The 22,717-nt window shown below is 45.0% G+C and overlaps 1 protein-coding gene across 1 annotated transcript in view; it reads left to right on the top strand.

Moving 5' to 3' along the window:
* Window positions 1-1,434, top strand: part of PLA2G4A (phospholipase A2 group IVA) — a 60,690-nt gene extending 59,256 nt beyond the window's left edge. The window contains exon 19 of the mRNA XM_066192189.1: window positions 9-1,434. Within this exon, the coding sequence (XP_066048286.1) occupies window positions 9-140 (132 nt within the window). The 3' untranslated portion in view covers window positions 141-1,434. The remainder of the gene's footprint in view (window positions 1-8) is intronic.
* Window positions 1,435-22,717: the final 21,283 nt, after the last annotated feature.

Raw genomic sequence — 22,717 nt, 5'->3', positions numbered from 1 at the left:
CCCTGCAGGTGATCAAGGAGGCAATGATGGAGAGCATCGAGTACAGGAAGCAGAACCCCTCGCGCTGCTCTGTGTCCCTCAGCAGTGTGGAGGCCAGGAGGTTCTTCAACAAGAGCAGCCTCAACAACAACCACACGTAGAGCCTGTGCCTGGCCCTGCCCTGCCCCAGAAGCTGCTCCTGCCTTTGGAACTGGAGTCAAAAGGACTTGAGTGGAGCGTCCCTGCTCCTCACAGGGCTGTGCAACACTCCTGAGCACGTCTTCTTGTGAATGTTCATGTTCCAATAGCATTTTGTACTGCTTTTTTAAAAATAAAAACATTTCAGTAGGCTGAGATCCTCGTTTTTAAAACTGTGGACTTAGCTGGAGATTATTTGGTTCAGTGTCTCTTTTGTTTTCTTATAAAATGGTAAACACTGGTTTCTTTTTGGGGGGGTAATTGATTTTTAGTTGATGTAAACTGGGCATAGCTTGAAGAGTAAGATGGAATTAGAAAAAAAGACATCCACTTTACTGCTATATGAGAATGTCTGTACCACTCAGCAAAAAACTAAACCTCTGATATTTTCTCATTTAATCCTCAAAATTACATTGCTTGAACTCTTGAGCTGCTGGCAACCATGTGTTAAATTATTGTCAGTTTGTGTACTTCTGACCTGAATGTTTCTTCATAAATTGACAGTGATTTTGCTTTTGATTAAAACAACACATTTCTGCCAAGGGACAGTGGCAATGTTTACTGGGGGATTGGTAAAACGTGCCCAGGTAAGAATGTGAAGTCTTACTGGCTGTTTTGAAAGTAAATTCTTAGTGCTTTGAATAATGAAAGACTGTGCATAGACAGAGATTATTTTAGTACCATCTCAACCAGTATTGCTGTAACTCTGCTAATGCACAGAAAATGCAGCTGCACCTCTGAAAACTTTAATTGCTAAAATCAGTAAATCCCTGGCAAGGGAAATAATCACAATGCATTTGTTTTAACAGCCACTGCACCAAAGAATCATGGAATGGTTGGAGGTGGAAGGGACCTTAAAGTTGATTTCATTCCACCCCCTGCCATGGGCAGGGATGCCTCCCACTAGCCTAGGTTGGTCTACATGCAGAGTTCTGTGGTTAAATAACATTTCCTGTATTGATCAATAAGTTTTATTTCTGTTTGAGTTGGTGCATGTTTAAAATCAAGAGGGAAAAAATGGTAACTTATCTTAGTGCTGCATAATTTAAACATTTTCCATAAATTCTGGAATACAGAAAGGAACTGGTACCATTATATTATTGTAATATTTTCTTTTAAATGTTGCCTTTCTTTTTGGTAATGTCATATTTGTATTTTTTATTTTATAATATGTACCTACTCTGTTTCATGGAAGAGTCTTTATACAGTTTATATTATCATAGTGTTACCAATGATAAAAAATAAAACTGTATTTGTCACCTGCTGTTTTCAGGGTTTTATTTTGATAATTTATGGGCTATTTTCAGTTCTTTTGTGAAGAGGTGTGGAGCAGCTCAATGGCGTGGGGCAGCTCACAAGACTGACAGTGCACGGGATGAGTCTTAATCTTGGATTCCTTACAAAGCAGGGAAGTTCCTTAGACATTATCAAAAATAATGTGGAAGGTGAATAACAATACAGGAAAAACCCTCTTCTGACACAGTGTAACGCCAACCACACAGTTTTCCCATACCTAGAAGTGTAATCCTTTGTTTCTCATTTTCCCTCCCTTTAATCCAAGTTCTTCTGCTTTGTGTGTACAGTGGTTTTTTTCCAGCCCAGTGTGTGATCCCTAGGAGGCAGAAAAAGGTGGATTGAGAGAATGAATTATTTGGGGCTCCAAACATTTCTGTAGGGGCAGCACATGGAAGATCCTTCATGCATGAAGGACATGGAAGTGCCGCCCTGCACTGGTGAAGGTGGTGAAGCCTTAGGGGTGACCTCAGTTTCTGGTAAACAACCCTGGTGTGGTCTGGAAAGCAGCTCTGGTGGGCCCTGGAAAATGTGGGCTCTGGAAAACAGCTCTGGTGGGCTCTGGGACACTTGGCACCGAGTGTGGCCTCGAGCTTTTCTTCCTTGGGACCTTGGGGCAAACTGCAGTTCTGGGATGGGCATTGGAAATCTCTGCCTGCCTTTTCCTTTTCCAGCAGAAGGGAATGCTCAGAATAAATCCCGCTGACCCGGGGAGCATTGGAGCTCCTTGGCGTGTTTGTGTTGGTGAGAAGAAAATCCATTTTGGCAGGAAATGGGGCTGCAGCCAATGCCCTTTTCCCGTTCCCCTGGGCATGTTTTGTCCGTGGCATGAAACCTGAGCACTGAGCGTGAGTGATCACCTGCAGAGCTGTTTCTACAGAGCACAAAGAGGTGGTTTTCCAGGAGAGCTCCTTGTGCACAGGAGTGGATGTGGGATCCAACGCCAGGAGCCTGTTGTGCAACTACTTGTGTTGACATAACAGGTTTTGCTCTGGTGTGCACTGGAAGCAAAGCCGACCGAGCAGACGTTTCCTGCAGCTGTAAATTCACCCTTCACTGGCTGCTGGCACCTGGGATGAACAGGTTTGTGTGGGGTGACTCACCCAGGAGGTTACACAGGGCCCTTCTCACGAGGGGTGGAAGGCAGGGGCTGTGAGGGTTCCCAAGAATTCCCCATGGCAACACAAACACAGCACTGCTGTGCACACGAGGGGCAGGCACTGGGGCAAAGCCAGGACACCTCAGCTACTTAACCTTTAGACAAACCAACCCCCACAGGACTGGGTCCAACAGGAACAGGAATTCTACTGTAACCCATGAGTGCCGAGCCCCACAGACCTGAAATTAGAGAACAAAGGCCAAGCTGAAAGACTCCTGGTTTTGTTAGGTTTTGTCAGGAGATGTTTGGGAACAGAACTCCCAAAGCAGGCAGCCATGAGCTTGGAGAGACACTTCTGGATCTCAGGAGTGCCAGGAACACAGCCAGGACTGAGAAAGATGTGGGGGAAATGGGGCACAGAAAGGGGTGCCCCAGCTGTGACGAGGTCCCTGGTGCTGGGCTGGGAGCTGGGACTGATGTCTGCAGAGGGAACTGTTCTGCAGCACCTGGGGCTTCCCTTCCACTCGATCTTCACCTGCAGCCAGCAGCCCATTTGTGAGGCTGTCCCGAGACCTGTCAGAAAAACCTCAGGGAATTTAACATCAAGCCGACTTTCTACTTAAATATTTTGTCTTTAATCAGTACAATGCTCTTCCAGTGTGTCCTCCTCAAAGGCTGTGATCAAACTGGCCACGGAAACCTGGGAACGTTGAGGTGGTTTTGGCCTTTGTGTCTCTCTCAAATCCTCGCCCAGGTACATTGTTTTAGGCAAGTCAAAACTGAACAGGGAAAAATAGGTAGCTCTGGGCTTATTTGGGTGTGAAACTGTAATTTGTGCCATTGAAGAATAAACTAGACTGGTAAAGCTACATCTCCTATCCCTGGAAGTGTCCCAGGCCAGGCTGGATGGGGCTTGGAGCAACCTGGGCTAGTGGAAAGTGTCCCGCCCATGGCAGGGGTGGCACTGGATGGGCTTTAAGGTTTCTCCCAACCCAAACTGTTCCATGATTTTATGATTCTAAAGTTATATCATTTGTTTGGAACCATTTTGCATTTTAGTTGCATTTCTGCCCCTCGCCCAACTTTTTGGATGGACTGGGGGGATAGCTGGCAGGCTGGGCCAGCACTGACAGCACGGGACACGGGACCTGTGCCAGGCAGTCTGTAAGTTCTGGGATGAGGAGGAGAACTTAGGAGACACCCTCCACCTTCCGCGGGTGCTTAACTCCTTCCAGACGTTTTCTCACAGCTCGTTCAGGGCGTGTGCTGGAAAACACAAACCAGAATTAACGCCATGGCTTTAAAAGAGATTGAGGGAAGTGTTTCACCAGCGTGTTTGGGAAGCAGAGACTGATGCTTTGCAGCTGTGGATTCACTGCAAATCCTTCCGGTCCGGTTTTACCAAACCCCAGGGATTTGCCTGAGGGCATTTTTGCGTGACGGTCAGCCCCTACTTCTTCTGGCAGTAATTAATCCCCGGATGCTGCCAGGACAGGGAGAGCCAGGCTGGAGGGCTGGGGTCGGGTCAGTGATGGGGAGGTTCCTCCGTGGGGCTCTGGCTGTTGGCTGTGGATTGTGGGCTGGGATGAGGGACGGGAGCACAGGCTGAAAGGAGGGAGGTTTGCATCCAAACGTGTGCCGTGGGCGATCCCAGAGTTTGTTTAGGATTTCCCTTTACAAAGCTGGGAGGAAGCTGTTTTGAACCGATCTTTTTTGACCTTGCAGAAGCCCAGAAGTTAGCGATGCTGTTTAACTTCCATTTGCTGTTCCTCCCTCAGCCTCAAGCCTCTTTTAACACGTTGTTTAAAACCACGTTTTAAACCCATTTTTAGGTAAAGAAATTTATTCTAAGGTGACACTGAGCAGGTTTCAATTCCCCAACAGACCACAGGTCTTTCTCTGGCGTTACTTCCATGTCTTTTCTGTCACTTTTTCAAGGGCTGCCAGAAAATAAATGAGAGAATAATTTGACATCTGAAATCCACTATGTCTGTATTGCTCACTTTCTTTTCTTTTCTTTTATTTTGGAACCTAGGGATCATGGAAACATTAAGGCTGGGAAAGACCTAATAGATCATCAAGTCCAACCATCAGTCCAGCCACCACCATCAGGTTCAACACTAAACCTTGTCCCCAAGTGCCACATCCACATGGTTTTTGAACACCTCCAGGGGGGGGGACTCCACCATGCTCCGTGACGTGGCTGTGAGCTGGGATAGCTGGAAGATCCAGCAGCAGGTGTGGGGTGGTGTGAGGGAGCAGTATTTCAGTGTAAATTATTTGGAATACAAGAAATACTATCTTCTAGATGGAGAACATGAGTATTTATATAGTTAAATACACGTATTTAACATTTATGTTCGACTTATGAACTGCCATTGCTCAAGACCAAACCCACTCCACTTTTCTTCTCACCCCTAGCAGCCAGTGCACATCTCCAGCTAAAAGAAGTATCTAAAGTCCTAAAGATCATTGTCCTGCTGTTTGGTCCCTGTGTCAGGAAAGGGCATCAGTGGTAGGGCTGGGGTTTGGTCTTTGTGCTTGTAAAATGATTTAGACCAGTGTCGAGGAGGGTGGGTTGTGCAAGCAGCAAGATGTGATGAGAGTGACCTAAATTTAATTAAATGGCTGAAAATGGTGAGGATGTGAAAAGCAGGTGAACACTGAGGGACAAAGAGCTGCCTGCTGTGGACTTTACACGCTCCCAGAGTTAGAAACAGACTCTCTCTGTCTTGGAGGTTGCAGCCTCAGGTGTTTTGTACAGCACACACTTCAATGTAGATGTTTTTCTTCCAGGCAGTGATAACTGCCCACAATATCAGCCAAATTCCCATCAATCTGAGTGAAAATCTGAAGGCACGGTTTAGTCTAACACTGAGTTTTGCACTAAACCCAACCATCCTTCTGCTGTGAGTTCTCTCTCTGCCCAACCAAGGCAGTTCTGACCTCTTGTAACCCAGGACATGAGCGGTCTTTAATCAGTGTCTTCTCATTTTCCCTTTACATTTAATGTTTTGTTTTAGCACTTGTTTTCGGTGCACTGATTTAAAAGGATTTAGCAGAAAGGATCTGGACTTGACCAATGGCATGGCTGATACACAGAACAGAAAACAGATCAGCAAATGTTACAGAATCACAGATGGGTTTGGGTTAGAAGGGACCTTAAATTTCACCCAGTTCCACAGACACCTTCCACTATCCCAGGGTGCTCCAAGCCACATCCAACCTGGCCTTGGACAATGCCAGGGATCCAGGGGCAGCCACAGCTTCTCTGGGCACCCTGTGCCAGGGCCTCCCCACCCTCACAGGGAAGGATTTCTTCCCAGTATCTAATCTAGTGGTGGTGGAGCTGATTGAAATGAAATAAACCCACCAGACTCTCTTTGATTCCTTAAACAGATGTTAACAGGAAGGAGGGGATGCCCAAAAGGGCAAGGTCTAAACCCAGAAGCCCCTGTTGTGTGTGTGGCTGGAAGGGTGAGGCCAGAACTCTTCCTGTAAAAATACAGCAGGGGCCAAGCTGGACAAATGTGCCCTGGGAACTGTGCACAGGAAAGTTGCTCCCTTGAGCCTGGCATATGGATCTGAAGGGAATTTGCTGTTTGAAATTTGGGTTCCTTTCAAAGCAGGGTGAGGAGCTGGAGCCCTGCAGCTGCCCCACATCTGAACAGCTCAGTCTGGTGAAGTTTGAACGTCTCACTCCAATGTAAAATCCCAACATTTGTGTTCTGCAGTGTGACCAAAGCCAACTCTTCTGCTCTGTTGTGTAATGTAATAAATGTCAGGTTGACAAATTCTACTCCATTGAAATTTTTTTTATTTTTTTTATAATTGCCCGTGGTGTTGTAAGATGCACTTAACAAATATTTGTTGGCTTGAAGGACGTCACTGAATCACTGTTCTCTGATGGCAAATCCTTGCGGTGGAAAACAGCCCTTGCTCATATTTTCCCAGTTCCCTGTGTGGTGAGGAAAGACCTTACAAAACAGAGAACTTGGTGTTACGAATCCACAGGTAATAGCCAAGTAACGGTGCTTTGCCGTTGAAATAAACACAGGCTGTTCAGGACAAATAAAAACCATGGCAAGATCCAGCCTTTGCTTCCCAGCAGGAGGAGGACACAGTGCTCGTGTGGCCCCCGGATGGTTTGGTGCCCCCATGTCCCCAGCCCCCCCCGCTGCTGTGGGCTGGAAGCCTTTGGCAGAGCGATGTAACCCGGAGAGGGAAGGGCAGTCCCGGCATCCAGGGGCTGCTCCCTGCAAACCCCGGGCACTTTCAGCCTCCCCCGGCCCGCAGAGGTGACAGAACCCTTTGCCAGGCCAGCAGCAGGTGCTAAATGCTGTCATGTAGGAGGCCGGTAAATGCGGATTTAATGATTCTTGACATTCCTCCTGGATGCACAAACAGCTTTTTGCAGGACATTAACGCCAGGTGCCTCTGAGCAACCCTGAGCTGTCCCTCAGGGAACCTCTGAGTGGCTCAGGGACATCACAGTCAGTACTTCAAGCTGCAAAAAAGGTGATTAACCTTGGAACAGAAATCATTTCAGTGGAAAACTGGACAGGTTTTAGTCATCCCTTACAGGAAGGCCTGGCTGCCCAATTGTCATCAGATTTTCCTCAGCAATTTTACCTCAAAACTTGATTTTTTCTTTCTCCACTTCTCAGTGGTAATGCAGGAAAAATAATTGGAAGTCTTCTCTCTTTCTTTTTGCCTCAGAATTCTGTACACGGACACAAGACATTCATGACTGAATAGTTGAGCAGCTTTATGTTTTTGGGATTGTCTAGGTAAGTGTAAGGAAAGCATGGAGAAGGCACTCTCAGTGTCTCTGTGAACTGAGCCCCCGAGTTTAACCCAGTCCCCTCCACCCGAGAGTGCTGTTCAAGACTCTAAGTATAGTTAGTTAATGCACGATTAATTGCCAAGTAATTTGCATATCAATCCATACACTTCGTAGGGGATGTGGCTATTTAAACCTTTGCCGGCCCATAGCTCACGTTATGAACAAGGACAACTGTGTGTAAAAATAAAAAGAAAATAAACGTCTGCATCTAAAAGTCGGAAAAACGAGATTTCTAATGATTTTGGGGTGCTGACAAACCAAGGGAGAGCTGCTGGCCTTTTCTCTTATCCAGCAGGAATTGCAGGAGTCAGGGAGAGCCCGAGAGAGACTTTGGCACTGTGGCTGGGAATTGAAGTGCGGGATCCTCACCTGCCTCCCATATTTTGCTCTGTGCCTTATTGGTTTTCTTGCCTTGAGGCATTTTCAGCTGTGAAGACCTAACAGATAAGTAGCTCATAAATTATTATGTATCAGTCTGAGAAGGCAAGATAGAAATTGAGACTCTTTACTTGGGCTTAATTTTAAACGATGAGACTTTCAGATGTAGATAAACACATACATTTATTTATAGCAGTTGTTCTTTAGAAACGACTGAGCCAACATAACGTTCAAGATGTGTCAGATTTAACAGCAAATTTTGGAGGAATCCCTGGCCTTTTGAGAGCTTTGGGTTGTGTCTTGGGTAATGTTTTCTGGGTATGCTCTACTGCAGTAATTCAGCTGCTGTGGTTGACATTCCATACTTCCATCCATAAAGCATAAAGCCCAGAATGGTTTGGGTGGGAGGGACATTTAGGCTCGTCTTGTTCCAACCCTCTGCTATGGGCAGGGACACCTTCCAGTGGATAAGATCTGTTGGTTTGCTGGTTTGAGAGGAGTACTCAGATGTGGTGTAGATCATTTACCTGTGCTGATAAGATGATGGGAGGTTTGATCTCAACCCCCCCCCCCTTTTTTTTTTTTTTTTTTTATTTTTTTTTTTTTTAACCCGGAGCAAAAATTCCTGCCACTATTTCCTAAACTTGTTTACTCTTCTCTCCCATCTTTATTTCCCCTGCTTCAGGTCCTGTGAAGGTTACACATCCCACCACAGAGTGGCCTCTGGCACTTCTTGCCTCTTGTAAGCACCAAGGGGAAATCTCAGATTAAACATTTTCTGTGTCAGAATTCCATAGTGAGGGGATTCATACAGAGGCAGGGTTGGGGGAAAAGCACTGGCACAGGGTGCCCAGAGAAGCTGTGGCTGCCTCTGGATCCGTGGAAGTGCCCCAGGCCAGGCTGGATGGGGTTTGGAGCAACCTGGGACAGTGGAAGGTGTCCCTGCCCATGGCACGGGTGGGATGGGGTGAGTTCTAGGATCCCTTCCAACCCAAACCAGTCTGGGAGTCTCTGAAGAACAGGATGAATGGAGCACCAAAAGAAAAAAAGAAATTTCAGCCTCTCTTCCCCACATTACCATGGACATCCCTAACAGCCTGACATCCATCAAAACACCAGTGGAAGTCATCCAGATTTTTCTGTAGCCTCTGGCTACACTTCCAAGCTCCCCGACGCTTCAGCCAAACAGGAGCACTAATGAGCCATCAGATTTTTCCCAGGCGTACACAGCATTGTTTAAAGTCTCCAGCCCTGAACTAAACAAACTTTTCGTCCCTTTTCAGTTAATATTTACCTGCACAAATGAGGCTGGATTATTTCACAGGTTAGTTTGTAATCGTTACCTGCTTTATTTTGTCTTCCTGACAACAAACCACACAATCCTGAGACTGGAAGACACTCAAATATTGAATCAAACTGTGGCTCAGACCCATCTGATTCTGATTAAGGAAGTTGTGCAGGATCTGGTTTTTTTTTAAATTTTATTTTTATTTTATTTTTATTTTTAACCTCCCTCCTGTTAGTGGCTAAATTTGTTTTGGAATTCAGCAAATAACTCCACAATGAGAATTGTTTTTAGGAACTTAAGGAACTTTTCAGAATTGTGTAAAAGCTACTACAAATATCTCTTTGGAAATCAAGGAAGCTTTCAGAATTGTGTAAAAATGACAAGAAATATCTCCAAAAGTCATGAATTTGTAACAGTAAGAAATGTTAACAATTAATTTAACACTTCCTTGGTTTAGAATTAGTACAGGATTTATTTCTTTGATGTTAGAAGAAAAAAAGATCATGGAGAATATTTCATTTCTATTCTGAAATGGAAATGAATGCAAATTTTTCAATGACATTTCCTTCCAGCACTAAGCCAACCCTGGTTAGTGGCACTGTGCAAATGGAGTGGTTTCAGTGGGCACAAAATCTATGGAGTGGTCCAGAAGTCCAACAGTTTTTCCTTGTTTCCACCTTAAAAGTCCAGTTAGATCCTCTGTTTGCAGCAATGCTTCTATTTTGTCCCTTGTCTCCTAAACAAAATGTTTACCTGAAGCTCCATCCGGGACACCCTCCCAAAAGTGTTCAGCTGTCCCGTGTACATTATCTCTAAATTAGAATGACAATATTAATTAGGCAGATCCAGCAGCACAGTGGATGAAATATATCATTCCCAACACTGAACAGACTTTTTGCTCAAGCAGGTGAAGTGTTAAATTCAAATGTCATTTTTAAAGGAGGAATTTGAAATAATTTGTTGTTTATCTGCTTGGGACTAACAAGAAATGGTGTAAATAAATAGAGAGCAAATACAGCGCTGGGTAAGAGGCTCATTTTCCACAAAAATCTGATGGAGGAGACAGGGAGTTAACCTACGTAGGAAATTTTGATATGGCTTAAAATGTGGAAGACACAAAAAGAAGCATTTCCTACTGGGAAACCCTAAACCTAATGCAAACATCAAACCCTAACAAAATCCCTAAACATAATCCTAAACCTACTGCTAACCCATTTCCTACTGGAAAACCCTAACACTGACTTGAATCCTAACTCTAAACCTAATCCAAGATCTAACCCAAACCCTAAAACTAACGCTAACCCCAACCCAAATGCTAACCCTAATGCAAACCTTCCACTGGACGAGGTTGCTCAGGGTACAAATCCAGAAAAATACAGTTTACGATGGTGGTTAGAAGGTTGCTCAGCTTTGGCTTCTTTCCCTTGAAAAACATGGGGTGGGTTTACAGGATGTTTTCCTTGCTGCTAATTGTTAAGTCCTTCATTAGTCTTCGGAAAGGTTTGAATACATCAGCCATAGAAAACTCAGCCCATAAGTTACAGCACTCAGTCAGTGACTGGGTACTCTGAGGTACTGCCTCATCAATTTCCCAAAGTGTAAATATTTTCCTTCTTTTTTTTTTTGGTTAAAAAAAAATCTGTTTTTTAAACACTTGTAATGTCATGCCCCAGTGAAATCTCTTTGCAGCGAATTTAAGTGACAAATTTTAACCAGAATTCCCCCTTTCTTTTTTTTTTTTTTTTTCTCTTCCAATGTGTTGCTGATCATCAGCTTGTGTTTGTAACATGAAAGATCAAGATATGATAGACTTGTACTTTGAGGTTTTTTTCCTAGTTGGTTTAATTTCTACAGTAAAAGGTTTAGTTTTCTTCATTCAGTAGTTAATGCAATACACTCAAAATGTGTATTGCATGTATGGATATATGGATATTGAATATATCCATATATGAATATATGGATATTGAATATTCACTTCTCACTTTAAACCCAAGACATTTTAGCTTAAGGAAACAGGAAAACACAATAGGGTTTTTTACTACCGAATATTGCAATTTACTCTGTTACAGAGTTCCTGTAAAGGGTGTCTAAAATTGAAGCTGAGGCAGGAGAAGAAGCCAAGGGTCTGCCTGGAAGAAATTGATGGCAAAGATGTGGAGAAAGAACCAATTGCTGATGTGGTGTGTGCACAGCTGCAGCAACCTGAGCGTGGTGCTGGGAGCATGAGGAGCCCTGAGAGCTGGAACTGGAGGCTGGGAAGGGCTGACCCTCGTTTTGCACGGTTTCTGTGTCTGCCCTGATGTGTTTTCCCTCCTCATCCTCGTGCTGGGAACAGCCCCAGCACAAACCAGTCCCACGGGCAGCATCTCCTGGGTTCTGGGCGCCACCTCTTGGTGCTGGGATGGCTCCTCCGAGGGATGGGATTGCTGTCCTACAGCCAGGGAAACCATGGATGAGAGGGGCAGCAGCTCATCTCAAACCTCCCTGCAGCAGCAGCTGGAGGTTTAGCACCACCACGCAAGGGAATGAGAAGTACCTGCAGCTCTGAAACCAGTTCCAAACCTGCTCTTGTGAGCCACACAGGTGCGAGCTGAGGGCTTATTTTAATTTTTCTTCATTTTTTTTTTTTCTTAAATGAAAATGTGGTGGTCTGGTTCGTCTCCCCCCCCCCCCCCCCCCTTTCTTCCCCAGCCAAACACAAGATTTTGACTCAACGCTCTTACAGGTGCTTTCCAACCTTAATGATTCTGTGATTATAACTGCATAATTGTGACTATCAGCTCTATAAAATTTTTAAAAAATTACTTTCTGCTGTCCCAGCCATAATTCAAGGGCCCAGCTTTGTTCCATGGATCTGAAATTGCTGTGAATGGGTTTGCTTGGAGTGGAATACCGAGGTGGGAATTGCAGACTCATTTCCAGCAGCAGAAAGGAGCTCACAGGGATCGTTTCTCACCTTGTTTACCCTACAGGCCACCCTTAGGATGTCTGTCATTGCCCATTTTCCATATGGCATCCCAGGGACTGGTGGTCTCCTTGGCTGGCTGCCCCAGGCAAAGCTGGGAGGCTCAGGGACATCGATCAGGCCACCTGGATACTCGTAAGGCTTCTAACACTGCACTATATTACTGAGTATTTGAGTTTATCCTCCTCTGGCTTCTGTGTGCTAAGCAGTAAAACTGGAATTATTGCATCAAATCTCCTCGTTTTTTTTTTTTTTTTCTTTGCCTAGAATATGGCACGCTTCTCCTGTGTGTGGAGCAAAAGGCAAGGGGAAGAAGGGGTAAACGCATAGAAGCTGAGTTTGCTTAAAATAAAAGAAGCTGTTCCTATTTTCTCTCCTGTTTGGCAGGACCCTGAAAACAAGGTGGAGTAAAATCTCTAATTATAACAGTTTTATCTAGGGATAAATGAATGAATGAAAAATATTTCATTTGAAATAGAAATTTCAGGTCAATTTGACAAATATGGCATATGGAAGTGTCCAAGGCCAGGTTGGATGGGTCTTGGAGCAACCCGGGATAATGGAACGTGTTCCTACCCATGGCAGGGGTGGGACTGGATGAACTCTGAGGTCCCTTCCAACCCAAAATATTCTGGGATTCTGTGTGATGTCGGTTGAGTAAATGGGAGTCAAGGCACAGACTGAGGAAATAATTTTGGTAAATTGGGATTTTGGGAAGGGTGGGTGCATGTTCGGGACTGAAATCTTCTTCTACTCTTTTATTCCTATGAGGGGTCAGGAAATCTGCAAATGGCTCAAGGGAAAATTGGAGTGACTGGTGCTTTCATCGGACCTTGCAAAGCTGGATTTTGGAGGGAGTACCCCAAAGGTCAGTGTGTGTTTGTACATCCAAAACGCTCTGAAAATGCAATTAATTCTCCTTTGTAATCTCACCCTCAGCTTTGACCTCGGGTTATTGTTCAATACAAACAGTAAATGAGAGAAGATGGATTAGCATTGAAACAGACTAAGTAGCCCAAGAGAGCAGTAAACCTTACAAACCAATTTAAGAATTAGTCTTAAATCTGTCTTTTGTGCCTAGGTCGGCTCTTAACACCTTGTTCAAGTTTTTGTTTGAGGGGAAGGAGTCAGGGAGATGGAGGTGGGAACGATGCTGATGTGTCACTTCGGGTCCAGCTTGCCTGGATGCTGGGACAGAGAGGCTGTCAGATGAATTCTCATTGCACATTTATGGTACTAAATTGGTCTCGTAGCTGAAGAGAATTTAGCCCCTTCTCGAGATCAGATCTGTCTCTAAAGGCAGAGGAGTAAAATGTGACACTGCTGTCCCTCAGGGCTGCGAGCATCTCATCTGGAGAGCCCTGGAAAAGAAGTCAGAGGGCCCTGAAATGAAGTGCTGAGGAATTTTGCTTTTGAGGCTGCATTATCCCGGTCTGCATGATCCACCCGAGGTGATGATTTAAAGGTTTCCTGCTTTCCCAGGGGATGGTGGTGGAGGAGCTCCACAGGAATAGATTTACTTGCAATTTGCTTGCTTAGCACACTGTAGCACACAATTTATATATTCCAGGGAACCAGGAGCAGGAGCAGCCTCTTCCCAGGGCCTCTTTCTCTCCAGGTAGTTTTTAACCTCTGTGCTGTTACTGACCCCTTTTTGGGGGGCTCCTCAGGAGCTCCCCAGGCCCACCACGTTTGTACATCACACCCAGGTGACAGCTCTCTGTCCCACAGTGTCCCTGCCATCGCTGATTGCTACTTCTGAATTCCACTTCAAGCTCATTCCCTGCAGTAAAATTTTAGTGGGAAACTTAATGAGGATTTTTGGGGTTTTTACCTCTGGGATTTTTTTTTTTTTTAAGCAATCACTTACTCACAGCGACTCCAATGTGTTTTCAGGGATGGCAGGAGGAGAGTAGAGGCAAGAGAAAGGCACCCAATGTGTTTTGAGCTGGTGGGAAAACCAAACCACGCTGGTTTCACCTCTCCAAAAATGAGAAACTATCCGAAAGCAACAAATCCCACCATCAATTTGACCCCTGGCAAAACTAGCTCCCAATTCCTGATGTATTTAAGAGTTAGGCTAAGACACCAGAGGTGGGATCCAGTTTTCAGGAGAAGCTGCTGGAAGCTGTAAATCTTACAAAAACACATGTGGAGAAGATGCCAGTCCTCCTGGCCTTGATATTCCTTTGTCTCAGCTGGAAACTTCCCAGCAGGAGAGGAGCTGGGGCAAACCCTGAAGGGAGTGGCAACAAACATTTGGGAAGAAGAATAAATGAGCCCAAATCTGATAGCCCTGCAGAATTTGCCCCAGAGAGTGTAAGCTACTTAGTTTTTTAGCTCTTTAAACAATATTTCAAATAACCATTAATTCCAGTTGGTTGGGAGTTTCAGAGGGTAATTGAAAGTGAGGACAAAGAATTTCTTAAAAAAAATCAAAACAACAAAAAACCAGAAAAAAAAAAAAAAAAAACCAAACCTGAAAGAAAATCAAGAGCTGCTGGTACTTTTGTCTTATTTGCACATGAATCCACGTGAATTACTCTGCCTCCTGATTCACCCTGCTGGAGTGGATCATTCAGCAGCACCCTGGGGAAGGGATCTTTGTGGAAATATCTTGTGCTGGTGACTTATTGGCCCTCAAAAATAGGAGAACGCAGCAGAGAGACCCCAAAATGCTACCACGGGGAGCTACAGAGGGTGTGGGGCTTGTAAACACCTACAAGGAGTGGACACTAGGGGTCCTTCAGGGATGCAACAAGGACACTGATAAAGCTGATGTGGGGAATAACAAAGGGAACAAAAGAACAGGAATCCAGCATACAGTGAGTGCCCATAAAAAAGGAAAACTGGATGTTTTAGCCTGTGATTTATGCACTAACGAGGAAGAAGCAGAAAGCCACAGACTGGAGAAGAAGAAATTCCATTTACAGAGTCAGAACCCTCCTGGTGAAGAAGGTGGGCTGTTGAGGATAATGACGGGACATCCAGGGATGGGTGGGTCAAGAAGTAGAAAGGGAAAGCTCCCAGGAAAAGGGGGAGATGTGAGAAATTTCTGCATGTCCAGGTTGTAACCACCCCATCATTGCAAAAGGGCTGAGACAATTGGATGCATTGCACCCCAGATGTTTGTATCCTTGCATTTGGACTAATAATAATTCCTGGAGCGGACTGTCAAGGCTTTCAGTAGTTAACCTGTCAATAAATTCTTGGCCTTGCATGTAAATTGTGTTCCTTTAGCTCTGGTGGGTTGGCAGGGTGAAGTCATCTGCCCTTTAAAGTCTGGGTGCAGCAATAATGTAGGATGGCTAAAGGGCTTTTTTTGTGCCCTTCCAGAATGAACAGAAGAATCCTTGGGCAGAAGTTGTGCTAACAGCTGCAGCTTGAGGTGGACTTCCAATAAAGGAAGAGTTTGGTGAAATCTGCCTGGATTTTTGCTGCTGCTTTATTTGCAGCTCTGTGTGTGTGTGTGTGTATGAAATGAGCTCTGACTTCAGTAAATGTGTAATGAAACCGGAAAGGAGGAGACTGTGCCCTTCCAAAGCTTGTGCTGGATGTCTTCTGGCACAGGGACACTCAGACAAGGTTGCAAACCCAGCCAAGTCTCTTTGCTTTGAGGCAGCAGGAAATTATGTTTCCTGCTCAGAAAAGCACAGGTTGGACTGTACAGCCAAGCCCATTGGTGAGCTTTAGTGAAAACTGCCTGTGTTGTGAAAGCTACTTATGAAGGGGAAAAAATATTAAAAAAGATTTCCTAATATCTAGTTCTTAATTTAGTGTCCTGGTTCGGATTGTAGTTTTCAGATGTTTTGTTACAAGACCTGATATTTTTGCATCCCTCCTCGTGAGAGATGAGGCTTCAGGTGGCTGAGCCAGGTGACCTTTGCCACTGCTGGCTGTTAATTCCAACAGCATGGAGAAATAAAATTCATCCTCTAATCACAGAATTCCAGACTGGTTTGGGTTGGGATGGATCTTGAAACTCGCCTTGTTCCACTCCTGCCATTGTGGGGACACCTTCCACTGGAGGATCTCTTCCTTCCTGCAGTCTGTCATCTTTCCCCACCTGCTGTGGGATATTTATGTGTGTGTGTGTTATTAATTTACCTCTTTTGTCAGCAGAGATGCCATAACATCCCATTTAAATTCGGCAAAGTGGGATTTGACTGGGGCTGTTTAGGCAGCTCTAAGAACAACGGGGAGAGGGTAGGGGCACACCCTTATTTTCCCCCTTAATCCGTTCCCATTCCCGAGGATGAGCTTTCCCTGCACTGGAAGTTCTCTCCACATCCTCTAGATGCTACTCGTGCTCTGCAGGAGCCGGAATTCCTGAGCAAAGCCCGATCCGGGCGTGCGGAGCTCCTTCTTTGCCAAACTCAGCACCAGCAACCTCCTCCCCTCCCCTAATTCGCTTCCTCGATTGTTCCTGTCACATCGAGAATTTACAAAATTGCCACTTAAGAGGAGAAAGTGACAATTTCCCTCGAAATCTCCTGGTTGCAGGGACCTCTCTCGCCCTTTTCCTCAGCACATTAAATGCACCCAGTGCGAGGCAGCACTTTGGAGAGCAAAACAGCAAATAGGCTGCCCATTTTAACTCTTCCCCGAGCCTGAGTTCGGTCCTGTGAGGAATTTCTAATGAGCTTTGCACTCCCTGTTATTAGTTCAGGGATTAAAGGAATGTGCTGTGGAGTTTGCCATTTATTTTAATTTTGGGTTCTTATGTTTTCGCCTGTTGTTGTTCTGTTGTATTAGCACTTAGGAGAAGGTCTTTCTAAAGAGGAATTTTGTGTCTCTTCTGTTGTGTTTTTGTCCAGCCACTCCCTGGGGAAAGAACCTTTTTCTGATATCCAGCCTAACTCTTGTCTGACACAGCCCCAGCCGTTCCCATGCTCAGATTAATTGTAAAACTGAGTTTTGTCTCACAGGCTTGACTTCTACTCCTTTTCCTTCCACTTCACTGGGAGACCTCCAGCAAAACATCCCAGTGCAGAAAGTCGGGAGGAGGTTTTCAATCCACTATCACACTGAGAGGTCTAGGAAAGGTAAAACCATCCATGTATCCTGCTGAACGGCCCCAAAATCGCCTCAGGCTGCCTGGAGGTTCAGCAAGGTGATGCTGCATGGGTTACCCATGAATCGCAAATCTGTGGCAAACTGGAAATGAAGCATGAGGGAGCAGCAACAGCTTCTGGGGCTTTACAGAGAGATCCTGGACTTCGGGGTTCAGATGTTTAAATTCCAGGTTGCATCCCTGTGCCAGGGCCCTGCTGGGTGGCCTCAGCCTCTCCTTGCCTCTCCAGTCTGACTTTGACTTCCCTTCCTTGCCAGCTCCTGCAGTGACCAGGGAGAAGGGCTTGTGGGCCCAGCCGAGTGTGGGCACTAGTGTTAATTAGCAATAGACCACTTATGCTGAGGAAGAGCTGCTTGTGTGCAGTTCTGGGTGTTCTTTTCCAAAGTCGGAAAAGGCATGAGCAGCAAACCCTCCATCTATCCTCTCTGAGGGGATGCTGTTTGGATAAAAGCCATAAAATTCTCCCTCGGTAGCCACAACTACATAGGTGTGGTGTAAAACCTCTGGCCACATGTAAATGTTTTCAGAGGAAAAATGCAACTTTTCCAAAGCAAATCCCCATGGCTTCAGCTTTGAATTATTCCAGTTACTTCTGCATGAAGCATTTCAAAATGTTTATATACAATCTAGTTAATATGAAGCCCTTCGTAAATTTTAACTGTCTGTGGCAACAGCTCCATAAATTTTCTTGACCCAGCCAACTGTGTCTCTTGTAGAAAGTATTTAATGTCTGTAGGGAGCCCCAGGCAGGTAGGATTTGGCAGATTCATGGTTGGCTGAGGACAAGCAAAGGGAGCAGCCTGGGAGTGCTTGTCCTGTCCCAGCCCAGGTTGTGCTGGATCTGCCTGAGGTTCCTGGGGCTGGCAGAGAAGGGGACAGCACGATCATGATGAACTGGTGTTAAAATGTGGGATCTCTTTCCTTGGGGAGTCATCCAAGGCTCATGGACATCAAGGCTTGGACCTTCCTGGTCTAGTAGAAGGTGTCCCTGCCCATGGTGGAACTGGGATGAGCTTTGAGGTCCTTTCCAACCCAAACCACTCTAGCATTGTGTGGTGACCCACGTTACAGCTGTCTCTTCTCTCTGGAAGGTTTAAACTCACCCCTCCAAGGCCAGGAGGCTCCCCAGCAGGTTGGTTCATTCTTGCTGCCTGGAAGCTCAGCTTCCCTTGGGGGTGACCTCAGTATGGATATTAGCTGCTGATCCCCACCCCAGTGGTGTCAAAGGCATTCCATTTCTTAAATTCCTTTCACAAGCACAGAGAAATTCTCATGCCAAACAATTCTGCTGGGTCACCTGCCCAGATAATTAATGCTTGCTGAGGTGAGGGAGGTGCTAAGCATGACCCTGCTGTACAGAACTGCTGCTGGTCCCACCCTGATGTGTTACAAGACCTTCCTGTCCTCTCTCACATCTCAGCAAAACAGGAATGTGGACAAATTTCTCTTCTTACATGTTGTGCTTGCACAACACTTGGTTGTGTGCCCTGTACCAGCTTAAAATGTGCAAAGTGTTGAAAAGCCTTCCTTTTTCTCTCCTTGTAAGATACTAATTTCTATTTTTGCTACCTGGCTGAGAATCCAATGCTCTTCTGAGTGCTCCTGGGAAAATAAAAAAAAAAACCCTATGCAAAAGCTCTGGATCTCGTCCCATCCCCAGTCATTTACTTCCTTCAGCAGATCATGAAAGGAAACAGAGCAGTTCAGAGATGGTTTTTATATCAGTGACAATTCTCTTTTCTGCTCCAAAGTGCTGATTGCACTGTGCATGTGATCCCTGCACACCCTGGGATGAGCACCTGCAGCTGCTGGGCTGCCCCAAACACCCCAATTGTTCCCAGAGGAATAAAATGAACAATTTTTGAAAGTGCCTTGGGGATGCAGGCTGTCAGCCTTTTTCAGATTGTTGTGCTTTTTGCTTTTACTGAGGCTTTTCCTGGCAGTGGCTGCTCCAAATGATCCCAGAAGGGATTTTACACAGGGTGTAAATACAATCTGATGGGTGAGGAGTTTGATAGTTTGGAGGGGTGTGCTTTCATGTAGGTGTTTTGCAGGTTTTATTTCCATTTGGTTCAGTTTGGTTTGTGTCAGGAACTGGAATTGGATGGGAATTTCATTGCTACAGATGGTGCCTTGACAGAAATCTTTGGTCGAGTACAAATGGAACAGAAATTTCAAATTATGCCCACAGGCTCAGAAGAAGAGAATCCAGATCAGTAATGCAGCAGGTGTTGGCCATTTGTAATCCTGCTTCCCCATTTGGGTGATATCAAGCAGCCCTTCAGTTCTGGGACTTGTGCAGCTTTGGCTCTGATGCATTGATGTCAGCAATACCTTTTATTTTCCCTGAAACACAATGTCTGTACCTGTGATTCAACCAGGGTTCAAGCTGAGTGCCAGCCAAGGCTTTGTTAACTTCTTTTTTGCCCATCCTTTGGGAACAGCTCAATTTGCACCTGAAATGCGCATGCTGAGCTTTCCTGGTGCCTTTGCCTAGGATAATCCTGATTTAAAAGCCCTGCCTGGAAACTTTCAGCAGCCCTTGGCTCTAGTATTTAGAGACATGGAGTATTTTGATGGTCTTGGTCAGCTTGGCGTTTCCTCCTTGAGAATTAAAGGGGAAGTTTGAGGATAATGATTAGTCTTGTGTTTTTCTAGTGTTGCACAATTTACAATGGTAAAATTTGCAAAGCAAAGGAAACGTCAGTCTTGCTGCCTTGCTGGAGTTTATTTTAGACGGTGCTGGTTGTACATCTGGGAACATCAGGTTTTAGCTATGCCACATTTTTGGTATGGAAGAATGGAATTTCTTAAAGCAAGGTTCACCCCATGGCAGAAAACATTTACTCAAAGTTGACCATAATGGGATAATAATGGAAAGTTTCTGAACCTTGTGGGTTTTTTTAAAAGTATCTCTATGCCAACAATTCCTCCTAGCCTGATGTATAACATAACATCTTTCATTTAAAAATAAAAAGTGCATGAGGAAGTATTCTTACCATTTAGTTTAACTTAAAACTTAAAAAAAAAAAAAGGTAGAACATATCTGTTAAAAAAAAAAGGAGAAGGGGTTTAGAAGCTATTTAGGTAAAAAAACACTCTTATAAACATAAATAGGTATAAAACAAAGGATTATTTGAAAGGGCCATCTCCAAAACTGTTAAAATATATGAATCTCATCTTTTACCTTGGTTTGTTTGATGACTGTTCTCGTATCTTGGAACCTTCCTATAGGTTTATTGGCTAAAATTGAACAGTCCAGTGCCACATTCCTCATATTGGTGCTTTTGATACAGAACTCCAGGATTCAGGACAAGGTCCTGGCATGCTCATGTGTGATGTGTGTGCTTTGGCTTTATGGCCAGGTTTCAGCCTTTTCCCAAAGCTTCCCTGGAGGGGGGTGTTTGTGTGTCACAGTTGTCTGAGGGGTTTCCATCTGAACTGCTTCATTAGCTAAAATTAGCTCAATTTAATTGATTCTGGCTTGTGCTGCCTGGCTACAGCTGGGAGGTCCTTCCTGGCCAGACCCCAATCCGTGTCTCTTCGAGGGATAATCCTCTAACATTTACCTGGAATATGCTCATGAATTCTGGTTGTTCTCTGTCTTGCCAAACTGCCCTTCCTCCCATTTGTCGCCTGGGCATGGATACAGCCCTGTGAGACACAGGGAATTTCTTCCCTCTGCTTTCCAGCCATCACTTGCCACACGGATGGAATTTTTTCTTTGGACAATAACTGTGACTTGGAAGCTGGGATTTTATTGCAGATATCACAGAATCACTGTGACTGGTTTGGGTTGGAAGGACCTTCAAGACGACCTTGTTCCACCCCTGCCATGAGCAGGTGACAGGTCCCTCTCAGTAGGGAACCTTCCACTGCCCCAAGCTGCTCCAAGCCCCATCCAGCCTGGCCTGGAACTGTCTAAACCACCGTGAAAACCAAATCATGGGGGGTGGAGAGATGTTTTCTGAGCTCTGAGGGGAGCAGCACCCATAGGGGAGCTCAGTACAAAGAAGGATCAATCATAGGAAGATAAACCTTGAAATAAAAGCAGAATATTGCTTTAGGTCTCACAGGAAAGTGAAACAAGAATGCCCCGAGAGCAGCAAAGGAGAGTGTGAGGTTGACACCAGATCCTGTTAGTGTAGACACAGAATTCACTCTGTGATTCTTGCTTGTTTTTTGTTATTCTTGTTATTTATTATTCGGAAGGGATTAAGAAAATGGATTCATTAGCATTTTAGCTCAGATCTAGCTGAACTGCTGGGAAAGAACACCCTGAGACCTTTGAAGAAAGGAAGGAGTTATCCTCACCACTTGCCCCATCTTGTGGTATCTGCTCTTTGCAAATTTTTTTGCACAAAGGTGGACAGGAGACAGTGTCTGATATTGGGAGTTGAAATGGAGCTCTTTTCCCCAAGCTGTGTTACCACAGCTCCTTGTTCACCAGGTGGATACTTATCCATAAATGCTTGATACACAGCTAAAAGATGAATTGAAAGCCTCAGTGGATTTCTTGGTTCCTCTCATGGTTAATGTGAAAAAAATCCTGCCAGGGGTGACAGGGACTGGCCAAAGGACTTGTCTGAGAATAACAAAGCTGCAGACAAAAACACCCTTCTGTCTGTTGAGGATTAACCTCTCCTCTCAAGGTGGGGAGGAGGACTGGGAAGAAAGTGGTTTCGTAATTGAAACAAAATAAAATACATTAATAATTGTGAAAGGGAGAGACACAGAGGAAAACAACAGGAAAGATGAGCGATGGCCAATATCTAAATCCCCCAGCAGTGATTGTTCCCTCCTAGTCAGCTCTCCCAGTTCATGCACTGGGCATGGCATTCCTTGGCATGCAATACCCCCCTGGACAGCAGTGGGTCAGCTGTCTGGGCTGTGCTCCTGGCTCCCTGTCCACTCTTCAAGGAAAACTGCACAGTCTATCCCAGTTTTGGGAAGGAGAATAAATAATTCATGGGCAGATACACAACACAGGTACCTGTATGTAATTTTAATGATTGTGGAGCTGGATTTAAGTGCTGTTTTTCCATCACACCTCTGCACACACTGTGAAACAGGTGAGGGATTGTACAGAGAGTGGGCCACTAAAGGAATGCAGTTATGTGATCTTGGAGGTCTTTTCCAACTTTGATGATTCTGAGCTGCTCTCTTGCAAATCAGAGTGAAATTGCTTTCTACTGGAAAAGTTGTGTCTATGAATTCCTAGCTCTTGTGTCAATTACCTCAACCCAAAGCATTGAGCTGGCCTTTATTTGCATAACCAGTGAGCATTTTTTTGTGGAGAGGCCCAGACTTCAGAAATGTTACCATTATCACTGTGGCAAGAAAAAAAGAATGCACTTTTAAAACGCAGTGTCTCAGAGTATGAAAGTTAACATTCCTGAGGGAAGGGGTGGGATTGGCAGCACACACAGCGCTGATGCTGTTCAAAGTGGTTGAACCCTGTCACTGTTTCAGATGCGACTCCAGAAAGGACAGCAGAGCTGACCTACATCCCTTTGAGTTTAAGGATGTTGACGAGGAGTTTAGATAAACGAGGATAAAACTCCTTTAATCAGCCGGCAGATTGATTTTTTGACGTT

The sequence above is a fragment of the Chamaea fasciata genome, unplaced genomic scaffold, assembly GCF_029207755.1.
Source record: "Chamaea fasciata isolate MVZ Bird 193981 ecotype frontalis unplaced genomic scaffold, bChaFas1.0.hap1 SCAF_10, whole genome shotgun sequence".
Lineage (NCBI taxonomy): Eukaryota > Metazoa > Chordata > Aves > Passeriformes > Sylviidae > Chamaea > Chamaea fasciata.
The sequence above is the reverse complement of the archived record's forward strand: the minus strand, read 5'-3'. Positions and strand labels throughout refer to the sequence as shown.